The sequence below is a fragment of the Perissodus microlepis genome, chromosome 9 (assembly GCF_051167445.1).
Source record: "Perissodus microlepis isolate ML-2025 ecotype Zambia chromosome 9, ASM5116744v1, whole genome shotgun sequence".
Taxonomy (NCBI): Eukaryota; Metazoa; Chordata; class Actinopteri; order Cichliformes; family Cichlidae; genus Perissodus; species Perissodus microlepis.
The window spans coordinates 15,729,821-15,757,725 of NC_140469.1; the positions used below are offsets into that span (position 1 = coordinate 15,729,821).

Below are 27,905 nucleotides of genomic sequence, written 5' to 3' on the forward strand. Positions count from 1 at the left end.
AAATGTGGGTAGTAGTGTGAATTGCTATTTGCAGCTGCCTGCAATGTGCCACTGAGAAATATTAAAGTGACTCTACAATCCAGTGGTTATAGTCGTGTCTGTAATGTTATTATTTTTTCTTGCAGGTGTGCTGAAGCTGTAAGTCTGTTCAATCCCGAAAGTAGTCAGCGATGCCCCATACTAGACATGATTGAGTTTCTGCCTGAAACTTACAAGGTTTGCTGCTGGCAAAATAAAGAAATAATAAAATAAAATAAAATCCATGTCATAAACCACTGTATACGGTCATCATAACTCACATCTTTCAACATTTTTGTGTTGTGTGATCTGTTGTTACTTACTAAAGATTTAATTCCTCGTCACTGTGCCGCTTCTGTCAACAGCATCTTTTGGACCGCAGCGTGAGGGAATCTGATGATGACCACAATAGCCCTGATTACCACGTAATCACACAAAACACGCATTAAACATATTGTTTGAAACACTGATCGGGAAAAAGATTAAACAATTCTTTTTGTGGCCTAGATTGAATATGACTTCAAATGGCTCCAAGCTCCGATTGAAGTGAAAGGGCAGATTTACAATGGGAATAAGGTTCAGCCACTGGCCGCTCTCAACGTAAGCAAACCTTTTTTTTACTCTTTTAACAGCTTCAGAATCCAAATGTTGTACTTCCACATGACTCACAAGCACTCAAGCTCTATTTCTGTCATGCATCAGCATCTAATGAGGCTCTGCAGACTTCACCGCTTGCCTTGATAACTTATGGGATCAGGATTTGCCTGTCCCTCCTCAGGGGCAGTGATGACACTTCCTCTATTAATTATTGGAAAGTGACAGTGACAACTACATAGTCGCAGTGTGTGGCCTATTCAGAAATGTTTTTAATTTCTCTACATAGTTTAGTCACGATGACACTTTTATAACGACGTTCATTGTGCCTTTTTTTTCCCCACTCTCTTCCTGCCTTGAAAAATCACAAAAGAACATTCAAGCATCCCTGCTGTGATGCCACCAACAGCACTCTGCCCTTAGCACTCATCAGGAAGCAAACTTGTCTGATTGGTTGTTGGCAAACAAATAATAGGCCTCTCCTCTGTTCTTGCTACAACCTCCATGTGTTGTTTACATGGTTTCACCGTTACAGACATTCAGCCCACCCTTATCGATATAAATATTGTGAACTAAAAGCTTTTGAGTATGTTACAAGAGAACAGGTAAAGAGAAACACTAGCTGTAGCCTCTAAAATGGCCAAAAAACAGTTCACCTCTGCAAAACATTTTCATCAGGAAACAGAAAATTGCCACCTCCATGAAGGTTGGACATATTATTACAGTGTTACATCTGCATCAATTTCAGCTCGTTGTGCTACCTAAATTGCCAGCAGAGGGTAGTTCAAGCGGGGTTTAATCTGCATGCAAATGTTCACAAATTTGGTGAGTGGCCAAGTCCACCGAGACCTAATAACAGCCTGTGCCAAATCACTGAGGCCAAGATACATTGTGCAATCTTTCCTCCAGTCCTCCGCACAGCAGCCACCCCTTCTTTTCTTGATAGCTTTGCACTATTTGGATAATTACAACATCTTTCCGTAAATGTTTTAAAAAAATACAGCACCAATTTACTCCTGCTGATGTCACCGTTTGTTAGGCCGTCAATAACTTGCTGTCAATAAAGAACAGTCAGGGTCAAGAGTCAAGTTTCTCACTGTCTCCGCCCTAAACCCAAACAACAGAGCGGTGGAGCTGGACTATTTCCAGCGCAACCCCTTTGGTTCTGCAGTGAGTACCACTGCTTGTGCAAAATGTGCTGTGTGTACTGACTGTGGGTCATTATTCTGTTACACCTCCTGCAGGCGATGGTGCAGTACAACCGCATCGAGCTCCTCAACCATCCCGTCTGCAAAAAGTATCTGGCAATGAAGTGGTGAGTATTCAGGAGGACTTGACCCATGACCCATATTTATTTTTACAGATTTATTCACCCTAGTCCAGCTCCAGTTAACATTTTACCTTGACCATTGGTCCATGGTGTCCTCTGTTTTGTCCACAGGGTTGCTTATGGGAGCATAGCTCACGTGCTCAACATGTTTCTCTATCTGTTGGGCTTGCTGCCCTTAACTCACCTTATAGTGACTCTGAGACCCTCCGTGAACACTAGTGACACGGGCGAGCACAATATCATCATGGTTCCTGTATCTTTCACAGAGGTACTAATGGCTGTTGTGATGAGTAATAATGACTCTGACAGCATTATGAGGAAATTGTGATTGAAAACAAATGATCTGTCGTTCAAATTACTAGAAAAATGCATCTTTACAAATGTGCCATTCAAAGTACGTCTCAACATTTGTTTCACAGCAACGTGTGTCCTTGTCCTTCTGCATGGTGATGGTCTTGGTTATGAACATCTACTCGATAGGAAAGGAAGTGGTGCAGATATCACAGCAGGTACTGTCCTCTTATGGAAGTGTCATTACCTCACATAAAACATGTGCCCATAAATCTGTGCAGCACCGGGTCTGTGTGGACACACAGGCAATCAAGTGTGATGAATGCGTGCCCCCAGATTTAGATTTACAGCCCCTACTGAATAGCAAAAAGTCAGAATGTCACCTCCATGCTTAAGCTTAGCTGTTAAATTTGAAAAAACCCCTGATTTTATTCATCTCGTTGCTTCAAAGCGCTGGAAATACTTCAGGGATTACTCCAACCAGAGCGACTGGATTTCAGCCATCTTCTCTATACTGTTCGTCGTCCCCCTCATGATCAATGCAGAGGGTTCTTTACACTGGCAAGCGGGGGCCATAGCAGTTTTAGATTCCTGGGTTGGATTTCTCCTTTATCTCCAGAGGTACTATTCACTCTGACTTAAATCCTCCACTTTCTCATAAAGTTGAGGTCACCAACCTATTTATTCTCCTGTTTCCTCAGGTTTGAGGGAGTTGGCATCTATGTTGTGATGTTCGGGGAGATTATGAAGACACTGGTCCGTATTGTATTGCTGTTCTTCTACCTGATGTTGGCTTTCAGTTTGGCCTTCCATGCCCTGATGCTCAATCAGGTATTAAAAGAACGCAGTGATGCATATAACCATACAATTCCTGCAGGATGAAAGGGTATCATCAGATTTTCAAAATTTTGCATGTATATCAATGATCTCCAGAGGATTCCTTCAGTAACACGCAGACCTTTTTAATAACATCAGGTCACAATTTTTGTAAGAACATTCCCCTCACCCTTTCTTGTACCATCACACACACTTTAGAAAGCCACCAGAACGCTGTGTTCATGCACCACTGCATATTTTATTGACATGGCTGCTTAAGTCACCTAACTTTAAAACTTCACTGTTGTTCAAAATTTAGGCCTGCACAAAACACTTGTGGGGATAGAACAATTCTTTAGTGTCCAGGCTGGGTACAGAAATGATTAAAACCTAGGCCATCTGGATGTCTGTTATAATAAAGTGTTAGACTGATTGTTGCTAACATGCAATCACACGTTGCTGTTCTTTTTGTATCATTAGAGGGAGTTTAACAGCGTGCCGCTCTCTGTGGTACAAACCTTTGTGATGATGGTCGGGGAACTGAACTACCAGAACAACTTCCTGGATGAGTATCTGAATCATCGACTACCTTTTGGTATCCTAACATACTTCATTTTTGTGGTCTTTGTTCTGTTCATGCCAATCCTGCTCGTGAACCTGATGGTAAGCACACCCTGATCCCCAGCTGCATCTTAAAGTAGTTTATGTGGCTATACATTTGGCTTGTATGTTACTATAATAATTTCTGTTCTAGTGCTTTGACAGCAATTTTATCTAATCATGCTCTTGTCATAAGCTTTGTATTTTCAAAGGTCCTAACCAAAGATTCTTTGATTGTGTTGTAGATTGGTTTAGCAGTTGGAGACATTGCTGAAGTTCAAAGAAATGCTGCGCTGAAACGGATAGCCATGCAGGTTTGTATTAAACCAGGTTTTTTTTTTTTAGCATAAAAAATACTTTGGATTTTTTTTTTTTTTAAATTTGCCTTGTTCTTTTTTTGATGTTGTGGTGTTTTGCTCTTGAGCCATTTTAACAAAATGCATGGAACACTGACACATAACAAGATGATATATATGATATCAATGATATATTCCTCGCCCAAAATCGAACCCCTGACTAAATACCAGCCCTTCTGACCCCAGATTGATCTGCACACCGCTCTGGAAGATAAGCTCCCTTATTGGTTTATGAAACGAGTTGACAAAAACTACATTACCATCTATCCCAATCACAGGTGTTCCAGGGTAAGCTAAAAAAAGAAGAAACAGATGATGTGCAACATGATGATTTATGTCTATAACTCATAGCAGCGAAAGTTTTCTCCTTTATTAAACCTTCACATTTTTGATTGCAGCACTTTCTGAAGAAATTTTTCTATGGTGAAGAGGAAACCAATGAAGTCTGGAATCATCTGCAAGCCAAATCAAAGGCATGCACTTTGATCGAGAATGAGCTCAAAAAGCAGAAGACCAGGTAAGGCATGCACATGAAAGTCAGTTTTCATGTTTCTAAAATCATAAAAGTGTGCAAGCTTATTATTGAGGTAATGGATGAGTATTACAGGTACAATGATCTAGACTGTGCATGCTGAAAGCTAAAGTGGGAATTAAGGAAAAGTAGTTTTTGATGCATGAGCGACCCCTACAGATCCCACTCTGTATCTCTGTTTCTATAGTAAGCGCATCAAGTCACCCAGGAGTTTGACCTTCCAGCAGTCTCATTATAAATCTAGGCAAGAGTGAATGAAGTCTGTCACTAAGTGACATGAATTGATTGTTTTGTCTTTGTTTTTCATTTTCCCTGCAGAATGAAAGAGATGTCATGCCTGCTAGAGAAGCAGCACTGCCTCGTAAAGCTCATCATCCAGAAAATGGAGATCGCCTCTGAGGCTGACGAATATGACGGCCCCGTGAACGTCAGAGGGAGCACGTGGCCCGCTTTAGGTCAGGCTAAACCAAACAGAGAGACTACATCTCGGTGGGTACCACTGATGAAGGCCATCGAGGCCAGGCGAAAATGAAGACGATGAAACAACACAAAGTGACAACTAAACTCACTGCAAAGTGAATTGTCTGAAAAGACTAGATCTATATGGCATAAAAAGATATTAAATAGGTATAAATGTAATCACTTATATTCCAATTTAACAGCAGCGTTCACTATTTCCATGTTGTAACAGTAGTAACAGTTAATTATATTGTTATTAATAGACTTGTCCTAACTTATATGTGGTTCTTGAGACATTAAATACTTAAAACGATAATATTAATGGTTTTATTGCAAAATCCTTCATTGTTGGATAAAAAAATAACATTTCTTGTCCTGTAGGCTACTTTTAAGTTATACCAGTGAGCTACTGATAAATGATTTCATAGTGTGCAAGGAGTACTGGCATATTTCTGTTACACACTTTTTGTAAAGTGGCTTGAAGTCCAACTCCTGTTCTTTTACTCTATAGATAAGAAGGTTCATCAAACCTAATTTAAATCTAGTTTTTCATTAGATTGACATAATAAACATAGAATTTGTAGCTACAATAACAGTGTGCTTGCATCTATGTATCGTCCATCTGAAATGTGTGCTGTTGCGCCATCTTCTTTGGCTTGTTTCTGTCATTATTATGATGCGCTTTGTCGCATCTGCTCTTGTAAAATGGTACACAAATAAACATCATGACATCAACAGAAGCCTACATCGTATATTTTGTCATAAAATTCCAGCACACTGTTGGGCACAACTTACTAAATAGGATAAAACAATAATAAATACATAAATTAAAAAGGTTACAGAAGTTGATGGTTATAGTCTTTGATTTGTGCGCTTTTTCACTCAGCAGCTTAATGTGCTGCAAGCTTCTTCAAAGGCAATCATGGGAATCATAAGTGGCTGGGAGGGAAACTGAGTCAGGCCTATGACATCATGAGCCCGCACCTGTCTCTCTGGTTTTCCCAGCTTTGGGCTGTGATAGAGGTCAAGACCCCTGAAAGTCTTTGCTGACGGACAGATGCTTGCTCTCCCTTCAAGTCAAGTTTTCAGTGTTATTTATTATCGCTGGCCCTGAATCTAATTATTCCCAAGGCAAATACAATAACCATGTAGCCATCAATTACACTTATTTTTTGGACAATATGTTCTTCTTATTATTCTTCTCACTTTCTTTCTTTTTATTGAAGCACAATATGCACAAAATGACAAACGAGCAAAGTTTTATCTCAACCTGTTTCTCGGTGACAGTGAATGAAGCAGCAATGTGAAATATGTGTCATACAGCCAATACCTTTCACTGTTTTTTTTTTGTTTTTTTAAAAGAGAAACACTGTAAAAAGAAAATCAAATCAGTCAGCAGGATCCTATAACTCGCACCTTCAAGAGTGTCACTCACCTTGCTGACGGATGCAGTGATGGAGGACGAGTTGGCAGCACGCCTGAAGCTCTGACTGTCATACCAGCACAAGTAGAACCTAATATTTCAGAGTCGTGACATATCCAAGGGTGTGCTGAGCAGAGGGATCCCTCAAAGCAGCAGCTGATCTCTGCTTTTGTGAAAATTGCTTGGAAAAGCAGGATTACAGGAAGCAGAGGAATGTGTCCTTGGATTAAGGAAACATTCTTGCATTATTATTCTTCTATGACAGAGGAAAATTGTTGGAACTGGTAACAATCAATCATATTACAACTGAGGTTTTTAGTTGTTCAGAAAGGTGTGACTTGAAGCCAACATGCTGGAATAAAGCTTAACTGTCGGGGTACAAGGCGGCATCGGGCCCAGTGCCATACAGTAATTTCCTTATTTTCTCTCATGGCCCCTGCAGCCACGCAGGGGCCATGAGATGTATGCTTGGCCAAAATCAAGCATACATCTCAGCTGCTGTTAAGTAATCCTTGGCAATGCCTCGCTATTGTCATAAAAAATATAAAATTTCACACATATTACGTGGTGTAATAGCAAACAGGGACCTGGGATTTTCTGGGAATATCTTTCTTGACAGACAAAGAGACGGCGCGAGCAGAGAAAGTATGACTCAAAACTTGAAGAGAAAGTGTGGCCATTCAAGTTTCTTCCAAATATTTGTTTGCATTTTTGAAAAGTGTTTGCATCACACTGGAACACGAGTGGTCTTCTTAGTGTTGCACAAAAGTCAGCTTCCCATGGGATCTCAGCAGAGACACTTCTGTCCCTCTTCCCCTCTGCTCTACAGCTCAGTCCTCATATCACTGATTAAACCACCAAACCAATGCACAAAAGAAATGCAAATATGGCCAAGACACCCAGTAAAAATATTTGTGATACTACAAGAATGAAGATGGTGCCTCCTTGCCTCTGCCACACCCATGTCATGCCAACGCTCCAGATGTCATGGGAACCAATAACAGCTGGGGCTGGTACACACAGGCTGCGTGTGAAGCGCTGCTCCATCTGCAGAAACCCAATCCCTCTGTGAACGCAGCGAAGGATTAAACACTTTTGATAAGGTCCTCGAGACCAAAACACATCTGTGGGACCACAAACCGGAGGACTTTTTACTGAATATAATGTAGTTGTAATTGTTGCAATGGACTGAACCTAAATCAGGGAATTCATGCTCTCCAATAAATTTAGAATGTTGAAGGAATTTGCAAAAAAAAAGAAAAAAGGGTAAAATTATTGCACAAACAGCTTTGGAGGAACTTCACTGCATCTTTTGCTTTAACTATCTCTGAGGGCAAATAGTTGACAGGACTTAACTTTTTTTTTTTTTTAAATTAAGATGCAAATGAGAAACATGTGTCTTTAACAGTTTACACAACGAGATGGAGTTGTGGTCTCACTGAGGTCATGGTCGCTCGGACAAAAAAGGGGGAGGAGAAATGCTCAGCAAAAAAACTGTGCAGATGCCAAGTCCATGACACTTAAATTAGAGGGATAGCTAGGCCATGTCTCTTTAGACAGAGCTGTCTTTAGTTCGTGCAGATGGTACTGTAGTGAATCAAGGGTTGACGTTTTAGCGCTTCTGTGGGAAATAAGTTCCAGGGTTACCAAATGGAAATTTAAAAAGGAGGTGCTGACTTGCAGCCTCTCGTCATTTACTTCACTGTTGTCTGTCGTCCACAGTGCCACTCCGGTCTGTTTCCCCAGGCGCAGGTGGAGCAGCCATGTCCACTGGCTCTGCTGCAAGTGATGCCGAGGACGACGAGACACGCCACAAAAGGACTACCGCTGCCTTGGAGGCCACCGCGCGGAAAGTCACCTGCTATAATCCCAGCCGGTACTCGGAGGAGGAGTTGCAAGACGAAGGTGTTGAGGGGAGGATCAAGCAGGAGCACAGACTTTCCAAAGCGCACCAGAGGGAAACGCGACAGTCGCAGAGGAACGCGGCTAACGCCAGGGAGAGGGCGAGGATGAGAGTGCTGAGCAAAGCCTTCTCCAGACTGAAAACCAGCCTGCCCTGGGTGCCAGCGGACACCAAACTTTCCAAACTGGACACCCTTCGTCTCGCTTCTAGCTACATTTCCCACCTTAGGCAGCTTCTGCAGGATGACCGATTCGAGAGCAGATTTGCACACCCTGTCAGTCTGGTATGAATGCCAAACTTTTACAGCCATGACAGAAATCAACTTTTTCTTTTATACTTTTACACATTGCTTCAGCAACTATAAAACTAACTGTCCTCTGCTTCTGACTTTCAGTATGAACCCTATTGTCATCTTTGCTGACATAACGGAATGCATGATTTTTCCGAAAATGAAAGCAATTCTGAATTAACCATTGTCATTCTGAGCAAATGAATTTGTATTCTTCTCCAACAGACCTGGCCATTTATGATGACAGGAAGGTCAGAGGAAGACATCTCATCATCTATGAGACTTTGTGGAGCAACAGCTTAGGCGACACGTCTTCACCCACCAAGCTCAAGCTCTTCGGCTAAAACCTGAAAACAACAACAACAACAAAAACAAAAAGGAGGGGCATCAGTTTGACCCCATTTTAACCACATGCCCTAAACAATGACTGTGAATTTAAAACTATTATGTTTTACTGTGTGCATGTTTGCTGAAATCAGTATTATGTCACATTTACACTGAGTGTAACATCTAATCTTCATTTATGCTTGATTTTTTTGTGTGTAAAATTTGGATTTAGCAAACGTCTTTAATATCTTTCACCCCATCAGTCTGTGCACAGCATCATTAAACTGTTATATGGCTGAACACACTTTTGATACGTTAAACAGTTTCGGCAGCTCGGCCTGTGCATGATGTCCAGTTGCAGTTTGATTCTTTCATTCTGCTCTATGAGGGAATTTTTTAAAAAACAAAAGACCTCACAACTTAAAATACTTTCTGCTTTTTGCTAGTTTGGCTTGACACTATGACAGTAACCACAATAATTCACCTGTATTGTAGATCTATTTATTGTATTTGTGTTTTAAAGTCTTTGCATTTGAGACAATGTGAGAATCTGTCTGCATTTATTGTTTCCATAGAAGTTCACCATTTAGCCATATGCATGTATCCATGCATTGAGAACTGCTGGATAATTCGGCACATCTGCAGGAGATGAACATCAGAAAGCGCTCACACGATAAAAACAAATTAGAAATGTGAATATCTGTGCCACTTGTGTAAACAAAACATGTTTTAGAAAGACATGAAAACCTTTTAATTATCAGTGTGTACACATTCTTGATAGATGCACTGAAACGATAAAGCCAGGGCAAATATTGGACCCGTCACACACATACAGGCTCCGTAATGAACTCTAAATGTGACAAAATCTCCAGCGTTGTCACAAAAGGTCCAAATAAGTGGCTCAACCAAATCAAAATGCTAAATTTGTGGTGGTCACAAGGTTAAAGAAATTCTTCTAAGTCCTCATATCAGCTGCTTGGAGCCGCCACACATGACTTCTCATTTTTGGCAACAGGAGGTTGGAAGTCTTGAACACCACACCACACAGTGATAATATTCACATTCATATAAGAGTGGTGAAAAGTTCAGCGAAAAAATCAAAGGTCACTGGTAGAATTCCTCAGTAACCTTCTGCACCCCTCCATACATTGCATATCCCTCTTGCGGGAGCACACACACTCATCCAACTCCATGCTTAGTTGGCAGAGAGAATGGATAACGGTGAGCTCTTGATCTGGGGGTCATTTTATCCAGTTAAACCCCCCAAAATGATGTGAGTACAGATGGGCTGAGATCCAAGCCCGGGCAGTCTGGTGGGACAGACTGACAAAACGGTTTAAATGAAAGAGAAAGCGAGAGGGGAGAGGATGAGTTTTCATCAGGTTCATGTAGAGCTGCAGCTGTTGCTGCGTTGGTGAGTTTCCCAGAACTCTGAACTGCTCTCCTGGGAGAAACTGGCCACTCTCTTGGACCCGGACAGCTAATGAGCTGCCTTCTCACACTCACTCCGCCTGTTGTCGTACCATCTACTTAAAAATGTGACACTGAGGGACAGCATCTTGTAAATGTCTGATGTGCAACTTGACTGCACTGCAAATGAGTTGCCATTAATCAAAGCGTGGCACATCAACAGAATGATGATATTTGGGCAGTGAGCTGATTCCTTTCCTGAAGTTCCTGAAGGACTGAAGGTTTTTTGGGTTTTTTGGGTTTTTTCACAAACCAAACAATTTGTCTCGGTTTATGTCAACACTGGCCAGAGCAAATGAAGACGCCTAATGAGACTTAAGCTGTGTTTTAGAGCTCATGCATTTTGTAAATGTTGCATGAGTGGCATCTAGTGGTGAGGACTGTGAACAAAACACGCAGAAGTTTAATTTAATCGCATTTATGAGAGGAAAAAATATTTAAATGTATATTTAAATTTCCATAACTTTGTAGATTGGGTATGAAAGACTCTTTTAGAAAAAGAAAGTCCACAGTTTCCAGGTAAAAATGCTTCTTCTATTGTTGATTTAAATTTACAACCATACACGCACACAGTGACAGTCATTTCTAAGTAAATGGACAATGTCAGTTTGCTTCTTCTGGTTTAATATTGTTAAAAGAAGTGAAATGATTTCATCTCAGCATACAGGATTTGTACGTATTTTAAGAAAAACAACTCTTTATTAAAGCCATGTCATCTAGTATTGGATAATAGAATAGAATAGAATAGAATAGAATAGAATAGAATAGAATAGAATAGAATAATCCTTTAATTGTCCCACAGGGGGAAATTTGGTTGTAACAGCAGCAAGAAAAACAGATATACAAACAAACAGGACACAGGACACAGAACAGAAACATACACAATATTTTTACATATTTACATCAAGGAAAATAGTTACCAAAAACAGAGTTCTGTACAGTTATTAAAATTAATAAAAAATTAAATACAGATAAGAGGCAAACCAGGTTGTAGTGTGAATCGGTTGATAAAATAGTGCAAGTTACAGTGCTGATGTAAACATCTGTGTTTGTTGGGAGCAGTTTTGATTGTACAGTCTGACAGCTGCAGGAAGGAAGGACCTGCGGAAACGCTCCTTCGAGGATGCAGCAGTCTGTCACTGAAGGAGCTCTGCAGTTCAGCAGCATTTACATGCATGGGGTGGGAGACTGTCTATCAGAGACGTTATTTTGGTCAGAGTCCTTCTGTCTCCCACCACCTGCACTGGGTCCAGGTAATAAAAGCAGAGACATCAGGGAACATTTTTGTATGGTGTAAAACTAGAGCTGTCAGTTATAACAATAGTGACTGGCTTTAGCTGCCTCTGCGTTGTGTTCATGCTGGCACTTGGGCTTTAAAAAGCCACAGTTAATACTGAACCATTTCTGTTCTATCTATTCTAATGGAGTCAGAAGAAGAAGTTAGAAGAGGTAGTTTGTACTTGTTTGTACTAAATCCAAGTGTGTAGAAGTCAATTAAAAAAACAAAAAACAACAAAAAAAGACCTCAATTTCAATCACCCCTAATTTAATAAAACATCCTAGAAACAGTTAAAGTGACAATACTTTCAATCCTAGAGTGTTCTCGGAAGTCCTTTGCATTTATAGGGTTTTTTTTCAGTCTTTTGTTTTCTTTTCTTATTGCAAAGCAGGAAACCCTAAACGGTTCCCCATCTGATAAAGTTTTAAATATCCAGATGTAGAGCTGTAAGGTCAGCTGAATCAGAAATGAAATGAGTCTACTGTCAATCAGAGACTTTTAAATGCATTTATTTTAAACAAAATGTTTGAATATTTATCACCAGCAGAGGTCAGCACATCTTCACGTAAGTCATCAGGGTAAGGCCAAACTGAAAGTCTGACTACCCTCCTAAAATTGTACAGCGTATTTAGAATGATGTTAAATTGATATTACATTGATTTTCAGTGATTTTTCCTTTATTGGTTATTTATTTATTTATTTTTAACAATAATTTAAATGAGAATACACCAGCAGCTTATTTCCTCTCTTGGTTCTCGTTTCCATTCTACACTGAAATATGTATTTCTTCTTTGTCTTATATATATTTTTTATTTCATTTATAATTCTTTAAAAAAAAAAATATTGTTAGAATGAACACACTGTTTTGATATAAAATTACCTAATCAGCCATCAAGGCTCAGCACCATCGAGTTTTTTCTTCTTTTTTCCCCTTTTTTTTGTACATCTGAATTTTTTTTTTTTTTATTATTTGTAGAAGAATTTCCATGAACAGGAAGGAAGTGTAGCTCCAAAGCCAACATCGGGGGGTTCAGGAAGGCTGCCGTTGTAACTACCCCAAAAACACTGACTTTAGGCCTGCAGACTGCAGGAATCCAGCCTACATGCTTTGACCTTTTCATAACCACAGTCAGCATGTTTGTTGTTCAGAATCAAGTACGCCAATACTGCTAATGAGAAAAGGCATATGCTAATCCCCAAATGTTTAAATCATGCTAATGTACCTGCTTCTCCATGGGGAGATTAGTTCCTCTCCTGTGTCCAAGCTTAATTTAAAAAACAAACCTACAATTGATTAGTTGAGGTGATTTCTGTAATAAAAAAAAATATAAAATGTAGTATTTTGTATTATCGGTAATTAGTTCTTAAGATAACTTGCTGTATTCTCATTAGCTTTGATGGTATGCCTATATGTGCCTACATCTCTATGAATACGGATGTGATCTCAGCAACTTCCTTTTTTAAGGTAGTCACTAAAGTGAGGGAGAAAAAAAGTGTATCTGTTTTCTCTGGTGCGTGAGTGTGAGAGATAGGGGCAGACGCAGCGAGGCGATCTGTCTGGTGCACAAGACTTCCTGTTACTCTGTGGAGATGACACACTCTTCTGTCAGATGATTGGGTTACAGCGCAGGGCTGGTAGACTCCTCTCAGGAGAGGATTCAGGCTCTTTGTGGCAAGACGAGGTGGACGCGCTGAAAGGGAAGGCAGACGCAAGTGAATAATAAAAGAGCAGAAGAACATGGCAGAGAAGATGCACAAACAAGGAGGGGCGAAGAGAGCTGAAGGTGAGGCGGATTGACAAAAAATAAAAACAACATCCACGCAAGCCTCCAGGCCCTTGCTTGGCCTCATTCACCATTGTCTCCCTAACTGGGTGACAGGACAGGAGTATCAGCCTTGCACGGCTGTCTGTTGACTGGGTAAGCTGCTGAGCTTCTTGGGTGGCGTCCTGGTTCCAGTGTTCCTGCAAACAGGAGCCAGAAGAAACAGATATTTGCGTTTGCTCTCAGGGCATGTGAAACAGTCCAAGCCATGTTTACAAGGATTGGGCGGTGCCCCTCGGGCTTATTATCTTGTCCTCACCTTTCTTTCTCTCTCACAAAGAGATTCACACCAACAGGTTTTTTCCCCCCACTATGCTTGCTTTATGTTCACACTGACTGCACATTTTCACCCACTGTCTCTGAGTTCCTGCTGGTTTTGGTTCTGCAGATATGTAAATTACTGTGTTGCAATAAACAAGCTATGAATCACGCCATTTGTGCCCAGTAGTAGGTGCACATTAAAAAAAAGAATGAAAGAAATCCCACATGCAAAGTTTTACCTAAACACTCTTTTTAGGTTGAAAAAAAAAATCCATAAATTCATTATTAAATGGAATATAAATGACACAAAAACATCTTTTAAAAAGATGACTCCTTTGGCATTAACACATAACCCTAATGAGGTCAGAAATTTTTTTTATTTAAAACAAGGATTTGCACTAAAATCCTCGCCACTAGACCGAATAGCTTTCACACTTTCTAAGCTGGTACCATCGTCATTCCAGTTCGCCCTCCGGTGGCATATTCTCCCTGAGTTCATCTTCTGATGTTACAAAGATGGCCACAACCTGACAATGGAGATAATATGTTCCTTTACAATGGTTCCCACTATCTGCTCAGGGCGAGGGCTCAGTAAGTGGCCCGGGTTTTCCCATCCCTGTCAGACAGCAGCCCAGCCCAGTGGAGAAATGAGTCCCCAGGTTGCTTAAAGGGCTAACCTGTCAGCGGTCCAGAGGGATTAGCCATTCACAGCCTCCATATTGTTCTCGAGGCCACAATAGGCTGCATGGGGCCCGACCCTTTGTCATCAACTCTGTTGTGAACCTTTGCTGGGGCAACAAAAATGTAACACACCTGCAACTGTGGATTAGAACTTTTTTCCACATTCTTCTCCTCTTGTTTTCTCTTGTCTTTTCTTTCTTTTTTCTTCTTTCCGGGCACTTTGCCCGTGGCTGTGCTGTCCACATCAAAAGGCATCTTTAAGATGCCAAAAAAACAACCCCCAAAATCCTTAATTCACAAAGGAATAGTGGGGAATACAGGCAGAGGTTTTAAAGTGCAATTTCAAAAAGAGAAAATAAATATTTTGGATGATATGTATCTATACAATTTTTGAAATCATTTATATTGTTTCACAAAATTGCTCTAATGAAACCATTTACGTGCCCGGAGTGTTTTCACAAGATCAAATAAATGTCAGGAAGGCTATCTTTTTCAGGCATCAGTCTTATTTTGACATCCCTGCATCACCTTTAACCTTAAGGAGAAAATATTCTGTCAAGGGTCTCTGACTGCCACATCCCAGCAACTAAATCCCAAATCCAACCTTTTTTCCTAAGAGCCTTGAACTTTCCATGACCACATCAGAAATCAAAGCGTTTGCACGGTTATCATGTGGAACGTGATGTCTTAAAAAAAAAAAAAGTGGAAGAGAGACATTTAATGTAATATTTTCTTCTTTAATGCCTCTGAGGAGGGCTTAGTCTGCACAGGTGCAACACAAAAGTTTTAGTTTTTTTTAGAGAGAGATTAATATCTGAATTTTGTGTTACAGTAGAAGTACATTAACACAGAGCAGTAATAAAGTTGTCTCACTTTGTACTTTAAATGTTGGTCAAATTGTTTCCCATCATCAGCCAATTGTTACTCAGTTTTGAGGGATTTTTTAAAAAGTTTTTACACTCATTTAAATTTTGCTGAAGCTTTTTTTTTTTTCTTCAAAATAATAGCGTCTTTTCATTTTTTAACTTGAAAATTGATTCAAATTGGAAAGTTTTTCAAAGGAAACTCAGTTTGACTCTGAACTGGAACGTCAAATAGTTCCCTGTAACCAAATTATTCACATTGTATAAGTGCCAGAGATCTTCATCGTCACCATACATTTGGGATCATTTTTTATGATACATCCAGAGCCAAATTGCTGGAGTGGGGATTATCATTACTGCACAAAATGATCTCTTTGGGCGAACCCTGGGGTCACCGTCATACATAAGACACAGCTGACAGTGACACTTGGCCAGTTAACACTGTGTGATTGATTACCTGTAGGCTTGCAAGTGCGCATGCAGGGTTGTCTGTGCGTGTATGAGATGTACGTGTGTCTATGTGAATGCGTGCGTGTCTGCAAACCCCCTCCCTCCCCAAGAGAGCCTCTATGGCCGGATGGTGTATCAGATGGCACGTTAATTACTCAGCCTTCAAAAGGGGGCTGTCCTGGGTAGAAGTGAGTAGAGGACTGATGGCTGTGCGGTGGTCAGGAGAGGCTGCCTGTAGGGAAAGGGTGTAGAGATGAGGGGCACATGTGGAGATCTACATGTGTATCCCCCCGCATCACACAGATGGGTGAGTGCTTGCACAGGTGAGCGGTGAGGTTATCATAATGAGAAGACAGATGTGAAAAACTGCCACTCTTTCTCTCCCCGCTATGTTGTGTCTTTTGGAAATTGAATTGAGTGGTGGCAGTTTCAGAAATGTATGCAATACAGCTTGTGCTGGCACATATGACGTGTAAAGTGGCAGCTCTTTACACATCTGAACATCAGCAATTGTTATTTGTAGTACTTCCTCTACTACCCAACTAATTTTGGACCAAAATTGAATTATTCTGCTTTTAAATGTGTTTTGGTTGCCACACCTACCAATAAAGAATACATGCAATGTGTAAATGTTAAACACTCTGCTATATTCACCAGCTAGACACTGAGTTTGTTTGAGAGTGCTTTAGAGATGGGCTTCTGTGGGTAAATATGATGATAACGGTATAAATTAACACAATTAAAGGCTGGAAAACCAAAGTAGCAATCTGAAAGATGCTGTGGAGAGCACCTGGAAACAGGTGATCGTTCTTTCTATGGTTTTCAGCATAAATTGTAAGCGTGTGTCTGTCTGTGCGCTTGAGTGTGTGCGAGAGCAGTCCACAGCCAACAAACAGGAGGACAGTGGAGATGGGCACTGGCCTTTGACCCCACCTGACCCTAACCATCCCCCTGGCTTTCAGTCTACTACCCCATCACACTCATAGACAGAGCTTATAGTTCCCAAAGCCCTCTCAGACCCCCTTCTTCTGTCGGTCAGATCAAAGACCCCGGGAGTTGAGAGGGACCTGACCCGTGGGAGAGGTGGAGGATCCTGCTGTTTGGCTAGTCGGTGGTGTGGAAAGAGGCAAACAGGCAGCTTCAAGGACAGACTGATGGAGCCCTAAATCCATAGAGGTTTTTCAAGGCCATGCATGACAGAGGAGCCCGTTTGTTCTGTCGTCATATAGAGACATAGTCGCAGACTTGAAAAGACACACAATCAGTGTTTCTCTCACTATCTCTTCCTCCCTCGCAACAACGGAAAGGTGCCCACTCAGACGCTCACGCACACTCTGTATCTCGGCTTTCTCTTTGCACATGTAGGCGTCTTTCTTTATATTCTGGGCCTGTCACTCTGATTAATTGGTGCCTAATAACGGACACACAGCTAATATTAGGGAACCTGTTTTTATCATTTTCTGATGTGTCATATTTTAATTCTCTCATCTATATCAAAGCTCAGAGTATAGATGCAGCTCAGCAATATTAAAACACAGTTCCCTGAAAGTGATTATGCTGTATCTAAACTAATACATTATTATTTATGACTGAATGCTGATATTTTGGAAAGAAAGTCATGCAAAAGGCCTGCTGCCTCAGCCCGTGGCTTTGATTAATCTGTGCGATAATGACGACACGTCACAAACCCTGGTGGGTGTGTAATCACCATAATCATTTAATAATTATGTTGTATTCATAAGGACTGAATGTTTAATGATGTGTTTACTCACTTCATCCTCACTTGATTAGATCTAATAACACCTCAGAAACAGAGAGTAGTTCTTTTGTTTTTTTTTTTAATAATAATTACTTGTGGCTCTGGTGGATTTGTAATTGGCCTTTTTTTACGCATTGAAATGTACAAACAGTGATGGCTCATTTGCATCTATATTGCAAATGAGAAAACTTAATAATATCTAATGTCAACAATCATAGGCTTGAATTTCACAATCTCTCATAGCTGAGGACCATAAAATACAGTTTTGTAGCATGAAATTTCCTTTGAAATCCCAGAGACACCTGATGCTTGTTTGAGCTACTCCATGCGTCTCAAACCAGCCTCCTCCACGTTTTTATTAAGCACCCTGCAATTTCAGATCCCCGTGTTCCCCTCCCGGTTTCCTCACCCTCTGGTGTGCAACAAAAAGACACACCGCAACGCCGCTCGCCGACTCCCTCGCGCTTCTCTGTCTCTCCTTTTTCATTTACAAGGTGACAAAGCTCGCTGCAGTGTCTCTGTGCAGCTGGCATCTCCAGTTAACGGGGAGCTCCCATGCGATCTATCTGCACAGTGCTCATGTTATCTCCAGCGAGGGCATTTAAAGCTCTATGTCTTTTCCACATGGCCCAGACTAGTTTAATTACTCAGCTTTGCCTCAGCTGTAACTGTTGCACACCCACCCCTCTGTCTGACTGTGTGGGAACTAGAACGGAGGTGGACAGGGTCTGTATATAATACAGTGATATAGTACGTTAACATACAGGCATATAGTGTGCACACTAAAACAGGTGACTAATAAAAGGAAATCCACAAGTTGATCACTGCAATGAAGGAATCCGGTGGCTGTGGCTATGGTCTTTGGGGGGCATTTTTTCCAGCATTTTTTCCACTTGTTCTGTTTGACGAAACAATAACTGCACAACCAATACAAAAAAAACAACACATGGGATGATTTCTATCCTCAAGGGAGTGCTCTCTTGTGGCATGCCAGTGTTGCAATATGGAGATCACAAGGGGTTACTGGATAATTTGATGAGCTTAAAAATGACGTAGATAATTTAGTACGGCCTTCACAGCAAGAGAAGTGAGCAGACTTCTCCCCAGCAGACTTCCAGAGACTCCAAGAATCAATGTGAAGGTGGCTCAACACTTTACTAAGACACTTTACAGGGTTTCCCCCCCTTTATATCTCTTCCATTGGCGCCTTGATGGACAAGTACTTAGATTTTTATCTTCTAATATAATTATTATTCTAGTATTATTATCGCCATGATTTAAACAATTCTTACTGAGTTACATTTAATCACTCTATGTTTTAACTATACTTCAAAAGAAGTTCCCACTCTTATTCTTGATTCTTCCACAAAAAAAGAAAAGAGACAGCTATGCCATTCATGAATTCTCCCAGCCCCATAACAAAATCTGACACTCTACAACCCACTATAATTACGGGGTGGGGGGGGTCACTATGACCTAAATATGTAAGTTTTACTGTTGGCATAGATGCGCACAGGGTACTTATTCTTTTTTAGATCTTTTCACCCCAACATGAAAACATTTTTTTACTTTTTTTTAACTGTTTATTTGTTAATACTCATCTTCAGTGATGTGCAGTAATAAAAAGCTTTGCCTTGTGTGAAGCAACGAGATATAAACTCTGATTTGACCGAGTTTAAATTTAATCTTGGGTTATTCCAAGAGGTTATTCCCATAATTCAACATTGGATAAAATAATGTAATTTGCCCGTACAAAAACTAGCCAGAGTTGCGTTCATGTGATACTGCGGGCGGACTGGGTCAGGATTCTCTGGCTCTGAGCAGTGCGAGAAGTTGAGACACTCTGATAGGATCAGCTCGAATGACCTTTTCACTCCTCTCCTCTCCTCATCCCCCCCCCCCTTCGCTCCATTCCCTCTTGGCACCACTGGCGCTGGGTGGCACCGAAGAGCTGCTCGGCCCGAGGGGTAGGATTGCAACAACCAGGGCCTTGACTCACATGTTTTAACAATTTCCTCCATTCTCAGCAAAATTATGCAAATATTTTAGTCCAGTTTCCTTGAGTCTGGAACACCAATTAAGAGTGTCTGTTTGGTTTTCATGACAGCTGTTGAGGAGACTTGCAGACAGGCAGGCCCTTACGCTGGAGGTGAAGGGCTCCCGGCATGGAGGCTTGGACCCAGATGTCAGACATGCAGATACACAGGAGGCTGCACACAGCGAAGCGCTACTGATGAAGTGAGAGTGGAGCATAAAAAGCAGGAGAGTATTGAGATAAAGAGGCTGAAAATGAAGTCTGAGAGGCGGAAGATTAAAGCTCACAAGTGGGAGAAAACATAGCAAAGACAGATAGGAAGATATTAAGAAGATATTAAGATAATATAAGTGGGATTTCAAAGATATTAGTATACATGGTTACTATTATTTTCCAAAGCCAATATAGATTTTAGAAGAATAGCAGACCTTTGGCTTGGTATTTATTTCAAGAAAACCTCCTTTCTAACTTCCTTTTGGCTTTCAATGCACCAACATAATTGAGGCTTATCAATCTGTTGAGATGAACTTCCAAAACTGCTCTTTCAGCAGCCAGTAAAGTCTAAGTAGTGTGCTATTCCCACCATTTAAAACTAACAACATCAGCAGGTCACAATTTTAAAATGAATTCAGTGCTTGTTTCTAATCAGCCCTGCTTGCTCTGGGATTGATTTTTTTATGCTGTCCCTTATTTTCCTTTTCTATCTCTGGCACGTCCACCCTTAATATGCTTAAAAAAGGCTACAAAGTCCACTCTAACGCTCTGGAAACCCAGCGTTGCTTTGAAGGAATGATGGCCCAACAAACTCTCCAGCATGGTGAAGGTTTTAATCGAGGGGATTGTGCTGTCTGGATAAAAGTTCCCCGTGCTCTCCAAGGGGGGGATGGATTGAGGTCATGGCATTAAAGTATCTCCCTCAGTTCAAAGGTGCGCATGAACGAGAGTCCAGGAGAGAGATTCATCTTGGTTAGGAGAAAACCTCTTGAAAGCAGGGCATGTAATTGCACTATGGGGCGTGACGGACCATATCATTATTAAACGGTATTGTTAAAGGAAATAGGAGAAAGGGGTCAATTTTGATGTAAGTCACTTTATTGTGACATTTGATACGAGCCCGTCACAGATGCTGGTGATAGATTTAGGTTTAGCTTTGATGAGCCTATCAATCATTATAAAAAACAACATGAAAGTTGATGTCATTTGGGGGAAGGAGGTATTTTATATAATTTATGTGATATTGCTTTCTAAAAGAGTGAGATGAAAGGTCTAAAAACATTTTTTAGGTCAATATTGCTATTTTATTATAGCGGGATTTCCCTCAATACGCCATAACAATTAAACATTTTGGCACACAACTTTTTTCTTTTTGTCTTTATCTATGATTGTGTGCAATTTACCTGAAAGGAGTTGCTGAGAGTTAAATGAGAGAATTAACATCACTCTCACATTTTCTCACAGTCCACCAACTGGCTTATAGCTCAGCACAAAGACTGAAAAGGCGACAAAGGGTGTTACTTAGCTCTGGCCAAAGTTGTTTGTTACAGCACTCACACTGTTTTATTCCATATAAAACGATGTATACAGCTACTGAGATTCAAAGAGGCTGTGATACCTGCTGCTGGGAGAATTTGCTGCCTTCAAATAACGTTAGAGGTTTATCTCTTTCTACTAAGCTTAGCCAACTGGCGGCTACCTGGTTTTATTTCTCTTATCAAGTCTTGAGAGGAAGCTCAAGCAAGTAAATGGTACAAAAATGTGCTGAGTATTTTAAAAGCCCACAATAGGAAAAAGGTGAAATCATTTAGTGTCACCTGCCAGTTGTGTCTACTCCTTTTATCTCATTCAGAGTAATGGACTTCTTCATCTCTCACTCTGCAAAGTCTCCCTCTGTATTTTCTCTTTCCCCTGTTTCCACACTCCCCCCTCTGTGGTGTCTCCCAGAGTTCTTAGCGTGGCTGGGCCTTCCTGCTCCAGGTGGTCTGCAGCCAGCCACCTGTGTTGTCTTTGTGGCCCTGTCATCTGTCTCCGGGCAGGCTTTGTGGGCTTGCCAGTGTGAGGACAGGCCTGGTGAGCGCCGATGATGGAGATAGTTCTTTCTGCTGCTGCTTCTCCCAGATTCTCCCAGGACTCCAGTGTTGCTGGACACAAGGAGCTATGTGTACACTCCCAGCCAGGACCAAAGAGAAATCCTGGGAAAGTGTCTGAATTGTCTTCAATCTTCTAATGTTGTAAGGGATAAGTCTAAATGCTGACGTTCATCCAAAGGATGGATTCACAAGTTTGCACATTTAGATTTTAAATAATGGATTAAAGTTGATTTTGGGTCACCTCAGGCTTTATACAGTAAGTATCATTAGATGGCCTAATCTGGTTTCTGTGAGTTTTTCTCTTTTAAGAAAGTAAAAAAACAAAATCAAGCTCTGACTCACAAGCTTTCTAAGCCATTGCCTTTCCATAACACATGTATACAGGTACTAAAATAACACAGCATCAGAAACACAAGCTGTAATGTGCTTTACCAGGATAATGCAATTTTCTTAATTTCCAACTGAGAGAAACATGATTCAGCCATGGCGCCTATTTCTCTCTCTCTCTCTCTACATGACACCACAGAATAAAAACCCAGGTGAAGAGGAAAGAGCTTTGTAAAGTTTTATATGAAGCAATTCTGGTTTGTCTGGCAATTATTATCTCAGTTAACAAATTCATTTATTTATTAATCATTTAATAGCTACCTGACAGGTGAACTAGTCACATTTCAACTACAAAAAATACAAAAAATGTTGTTTGTAAGAAATGTATTGAAATGGGCCCCAGAAAGCCATTAAAACCCAGTCAAATGATTGTTAGTTCTCTCATGTACCTCTTTGATCAGGGCTGTCACACAGTATGGGCTTTATTGAAGTGGCAAAAGAATGACGTTAATTTACCGTACAGTCACGTAAAAGTAACCAGGAAGGACGTGATTTAGGAGCAAACACTCAACAAATAAACAAAATAAACTGATGACTGCTGTGAGGTCATAGTTTAGCTACTTCTTTATTTACCATTACACCAATACGTATGCTCAACATCCCGGGTAACCCTCCCCACTTCTTCTTCCCTCCATTTCCCCTCCGTTACATATTCAGAGTTTTATTTACTCCTCATCCGGAGGGGAGAGTGTTGATAAATGACGGCGTGGCGCCCTGGGACTCTCCTGTTTAAGGAGCGCCGAGGCGATTTATGAGCGCGCTCTCGCAGGCTTCACCGTGATTAATCGACGCCGTCCTTCGTGGCCACAGGCGGGGCAGGGGCAGCCGGCCCTCCACTGTTTGGATAGGGAGATAACATCAAAGCAGCCTGCTGCTTGTGTTAAGAAAATACTGCATTCTGGGTCAGCGCAAATGAATCCAGGAGGAGCCTGAAACTGTTTTTAATGGCGTTCCCATCGATATATTATCACTCTGCACAATTTGGGCGTATAGGTCCTTAAATGACATGTGCAAATGTCTTTGTACCTTCAACCCCAGATGGTGCTTGAGGCTAGGCTTGACTTTGATGATCTAACTGTTTATGGCATGCTAAATTTATGAGTGATGTGTGAGTGTGGCTGTCAGTGAGGGTAAACATTACCAATGTGATTTCCCTTAATTACTAAGTAATAATATATTAGGTTTTTTTTTTAAATAGCTAATTAGATTGTGGTCTAATAATAATAATAATCTTAAGAAGAAGAAGAAGAAGAAGAAGAAGAATTGAAGTGGTAATAAAAACATCAGTTAAATTTGCACACCTGCATCGTTGCTCAAAGGTCAGGGTGATGAGCTGGATGCTTCAGGGCTGCTCTTGCTGCAGCTCTTTTGATCTCTTCAAAATGACCTGCGCACCACAAGGCTAGAAAGCCCCCTTGACTTGCGTTGGCCTAAAAATAAGAGTTTGTCCTCAGGAAATGACACTCAGTGCTGAAATCTCTGTTCACTAATTTCCCCACACAGAGACCACACATGAATCAAAAGTGTTTTTTGTTTTTGAATGCAATGAATACATTAATTAGCCAGGTCTCTTCCACAGTATGCAACAAAGTAAAACAATCCCTGCTAAGTCCTCCTTTATTTCTTATCTCATTTACACATCAAAATAGTTTCTTTCCTTTCCCATTGTGAGAACACCGTACTCCTCAAGTCAGCTGGGAATCACTGGGCGAATTTCCGCTCTTTATTTTCTACTTCCAACTGCTTCCCCAAGTTCCTAAAAGGATGCCAATTTAGCTGAAATCGGGCTGAATTGAAAGGCGCACTGTTACCTGTCCGCTGGGGTAGAACCTCTGCGGTGACTGCCCTTTCCCATGCTTCCACCGCAGGACCTCAACTGCAGGCAGACAGAGGGGACACCTGTTTCCTCAGAGAGGTTGGCTTGCATCTGAAATCTTAGTGTCGGCCCTGCCTATTGAGAGTGGGCAGTGTGATAAGGCCCTCGCACTGTGATGGGGTGGAGGAAACCTGAGGAGAGAGCAGGAAAGGGGATGCCTATAGCCAGATGAATCTGGTGCAATTTGCCAAAACACTGTGCCTCCTTCCCCAAGACGATTACCCACACTTGCAATAGAAAAGCCTTTGTCTGCTATGAGTCTCCACTTATCTATTCTTTATCGTAATGCAAAGGGAATAATGGTCTACCTGTGCTGTGGTAAAGGACAAAGTTTAGTGCAAAAGGGAGGAGGTGAAATTTAATGTGTCTGTAGCTGCTGGTGTAAATCAGCGCAGTTATAGTCTGGTAGGAAAAAACATTGGCCTCTTCTAGAAATACCTTTGACTCAAAATCATAAATTGTTGGCACAAAAAGCCCATCAAACTTTACTTTCTTTGAACTGTTTGTGTGTTTTTGGCTCCACTCTGCCACCATTCAGCTCCTATAGAAACAAAAGAAGCACAGAGGTTGATTTGAGACCCAAGAACTCGTGCAACGGCCCATTGAACATACTAACTTTTTAAACATGTGGTAAAAACAGTGAAAGACTTAAAGATGAATGTGATCTGTGTCTCTTTTTTCTTTTTTCTTTTTTTAATCCCTCATGGTTACAGCATAAACTAAGCCCACTGCTATTTCCTGACTTTGTTCCGACTACAGCTTCTGAGCATCTTTTGTGAGGAAAAGCAACAACATCTTTCTTTCTTGACTGAATGTTGCCAGGAACATATGGGTCACAAGGGCAAACACATTCCAGCGAGAGTTTGTCCAAAATGTTTCCGCATGAGCCCCTCAATGAGGCTCATACTGCCTGTCTTCTCACACCATATATCATCAACCTTTCCCACTGAGCTTGTGTCACCTTCCCCACACCCCTCCCCTTTGATGTCATGAGATACTGGAGTACAATTTGTAATCACTGTTGAACCAAGCTTTGGCGCAGCCTCAGGCAGGCCCCAGTTGATCGCGCTCTATGTTTTTATGTTTTCTTTTTTCCCCCTGCACTTCCGTAATATCTCAGGGCACCCCCGCTGATATGCCTCAATTGCATAAAAATGTCATGCGCCTCAGTCCTCAATTATGTTGAAGATGTACCCTAAAAGACTAGATGGGCAACAAGGGGCTTATAAGAGAGGCCTAGGTCAATGTCTTTCTGCTGCCTTTCGGGGAAGAAGAAGAAAAAAACAGCAGGCAGCTCTGCTAAAGGAAGTGAATAGTCTGAGGAGCAAAGATGCAGACTCCTGACATTTTTAAAGATTTATTTTCCCTTTGATTTTCACTTTTGAAAAAAGAGCGTGGTGAGAATAGTTTACCTTTAAACTACGGTAATGTTTAAATGATCGTTATGTTTGTGTATATATCTCATGGAAAGCAGAAGAGGTGATTTTAAAGTAGGGCAGTTTCGTTGTTTCTTATCACAGTCTCCATAGAAGCTGCTTTTCGTGTACTAATGTTTAAAGAGCTTGAAAAGAAGGTGACCAGACTTCTTTAAGTTTTGTTTTTGTATTTATTTATTTTGATTATGATTTATCTCTCATTGAAGAAGCTTCTTCAGTTCTAAAACCAAATGGTGGAGGGTCCCAGGTATTTAAACCCTAGTGGAGGTTGCCCCTTACGAGGTGGTACTGAAAGTCGTTGATCCTCTATTAATCATGTGTGTCACCACAAAATGTGTATTTATAAGCAGAGCTATATAGACAAAGCTCCATAGAGTAGTGGTTTCCATGTTCACCTATTAAATGAAAGAACTCTGCTTCAGTTCTAGATGGAGCCACAAATCCCTTTGGGGTTGCATCAGGAACTAGTGTAAAAACCCTGCCGTGCCATGTGGAGCTACCTGCTGTGGTAAGGGAACAGCTGCAAAAGTAATTGTCTCTGCCTGATTGCTTAGTTTTGTTTGTTTTTTATTTCATATTTTCTACACTTGCATTTTTGTAGATCATCAAATAAATGTTGATATTAGACAAAGTTAACCTGTGTTTTGCAGGTTTTATAAGATAATTTCATTTATTAAGTGAAAAAAGATATCTAAACCTGCCTGGCTCTGTGTGAAAAAGTGGTTGCCACTCTTGATAAATCATGAATTAAGGGTGATTTACCAGATTTTTGGAACACTTTTACAAGCCACAGAGGCCTGATTACTGCCAGGCCAGTTGAATCAAGAAATCGCTTAAATAGAACCTGTCTTACAAAGTGAAGTGGGCTAAAAGATCTCAAAAAGCAACACATCATGCTACAATCTAAAGAAACAGCAGAGAATCAAAGTATTTGACATGTATTAGTCTGGAAAGGATCACAAAGCCATTTCTAAAGCTTTGGGACTCCAGTAAACCACACTGACAGCCATTATCCACAAATGGAGGATATTTTAACAGCAGAGAACCTTCCCAGGAATGGCCAGCCCACCAAAAGTTCTCCAAGAGTGCAGAAACATCTCATCCAGGAGGTCACAAAATAACTCAGAGCATTACCTAAAGAACTGCAGGCTTCACTTGTGTCAGTTTAGGGTCTGAGTTCATGATTCAACAATACAAAAGACATTTTATTTGCTATAAATTAAGTCCTGATGATCACCAAGACTTCTGGAAAAACATTCTGTGGACTGATGAGACAAACGTTGTATTTTGTGGAGCGTTTGAGTCCCATCTGGCACACAACTAACAGAACATTTCATAAAGAGCGCATACCAGCAATCAAACATGGTGTTGGTAATATGATGGTCTGGGGCTGTTTTGCTGCTTCAGGATTTGGACGACTTGTTGTAATTGATGGTAAAGCTCAAGCACACCCAGGTTATGCAGCAGGACCACCAGCAAGTCCATTTCTGAATGGCCAATAACAAACAAAACGAGAGTTTTTGGCGTGGCCTAGTCAAAGAATGGACTTAAACCCAAATGAAATGCTCTGGCATGACCTTAAACAGTCCATCCATGCTCGAAAACCCTCCAATGTATCTGAATTAAGACAATTCTGCACAGAGGAGTGGGCCAAAATTCCTCCACAGTGATGTGAAAGACTCATTGCCATTTACTGGAAATGCTTGATTGCAGTTCTCGCTGCCAAGGGTGGCACAACCAGTTATTATGCTTAGGGTGCAATTACTTTTTCCACACAGGACCAGGTAGATTTGGATAGCTTGTTTCACTTAATAAATAAAATCATCATTTAAAAACTGTGTTTTGTATTTTAGCAGGTTATCTTTGTCTAATATCAAATTTGTTTGATGATCTAAATTTGCAAAGAATCAAGAAAGGGGCAAATATATTTTTTTACAACACTGTAGCTGCTGCATACAGTTTTTTTTAAAAAAAAAATTACATTTTAATTAATTATTTTCTCAGGTCATTAAGGTAAATTTTCTTTTTGTACAACAAAAAATCAACATACCTTATTAAAAAATAACCCACATCAGTTTTACTTCAGGCTGTTTATGTCTGAGCGTGCATTAAAGCTGCACAAATAGCTCACATGTCTTTCTGTGAAAAGTCAGTATGTGTTCAAAGTCTTGGGTAACACCTTAGTATGGCGTCCTAATTTATTTCCCCACCCATCCTGTGGCTCAGGACCAAAGGAAAAAAAACCCCTCTTTTGTGAAAACAATAGAAGACGGCGTGTTATTGAGGACAGTCCGTTAAGCTGTCCTCACCTCTTCACCTGACCCGAGATTGCCTGAGATGCTTTCTAGCCGAGGCATCCTTCCTGCCGGAGAAGAGCGAGGGGTGATTTATGGACCAACATGTTGAGAGGGAAGTGTAAGGGCACCGGTCGAGAGTTATTGATCCTGGGAATCATGAGTGAGGAAGAAGAGATGAAGAAACAATGAGAGAGACAGAGACTGTTAGACAGGAGGCTGATAAAGAGAGGGAGGAGAGGGCAGCACTGTGTGCAGCTGAGGCC

At 40.9% G+C, this 27,905-nt stretch overlaps 2 protein-coding genes across 6 annotated transcripts in view; both read left to right on the forward strand.

Moving 5' to 3' along the window:
• The window catches only part of trpa1b (transient receptor potential cation channel, subfamily A, member 1b), a 43,730-nt gene extending 37,994 nt beyond the window's left edge, over positions 1-5,736 (forward strand). For all 5 annotated transcript variants that reach the window (XM_084939205.1, XM_084939207.1, XM_084939209.1 and 2 more), the window contains 13 exons: positions 126-216; positions 384-443; positions 526-618; positions 1,857-1,927; positions 2,054-2,210; positions 2,362-2,451; positions 2,685-2,854; positions 2,935-3,064; positions 3,530-3,712; positions 3,895-3,963; positions 4,192-4,293; positions 4,404-4,522; positions 4,856-5,736. In XM_084939205.1, the coding sequence (XP_084795331.1) occupies positions 126-216; positions 384-443; positions 526-618; positions 1,857-1,927; positions 2,054-2,210; positions 2,362-2,451; positions 2,685-2,854; positions 2,935-3,064; positions 3,530-3,712; positions 3,895-3,963; positions 4,192-4,293; positions 4,404-4,522; positions 4,856-5,069 (1,549 nt within the window). In that variant the 3' untranslated portion in view covers positions 5,070-5,736. The remainder of the gene's footprint in view (positions 1-125; positions 217-383; positions 444-525; positions 619-1,856; positions 1,928-2,053; positions 2,211-2,361; positions 2,452-2,684; positions 2,855-2,934; positions 3,065-3,529; positions 3,713-3,894; positions 3,964-4,191; positions 4,294-4,403; positions 4,523-4,855) is intronic.
• Positions 5,737-5,831: 95 nt separating this feature from the next.
• Positions 5,832-9,469, forward strand: msc (musculin (activated B-cell factor-1)). Its single transcript, XM_084939214.1, has 2 exons — positions 5,832-8,605; positions 8,837-9,469. The coding sequence occupies exons 1-2, from the start codon at positions 8,183-8,185 to the stop codon at positions 8,912-8,914; spliced, it is 501 nt and encodes a 166-aa protein (XP_084795340.1). The 5' UTR covers positions 5,832-8,182; the 3' UTR covers positions 8,915-9,469.
• Positions 9,470-27,905: the final 18,436 nt, after the last annotated feature.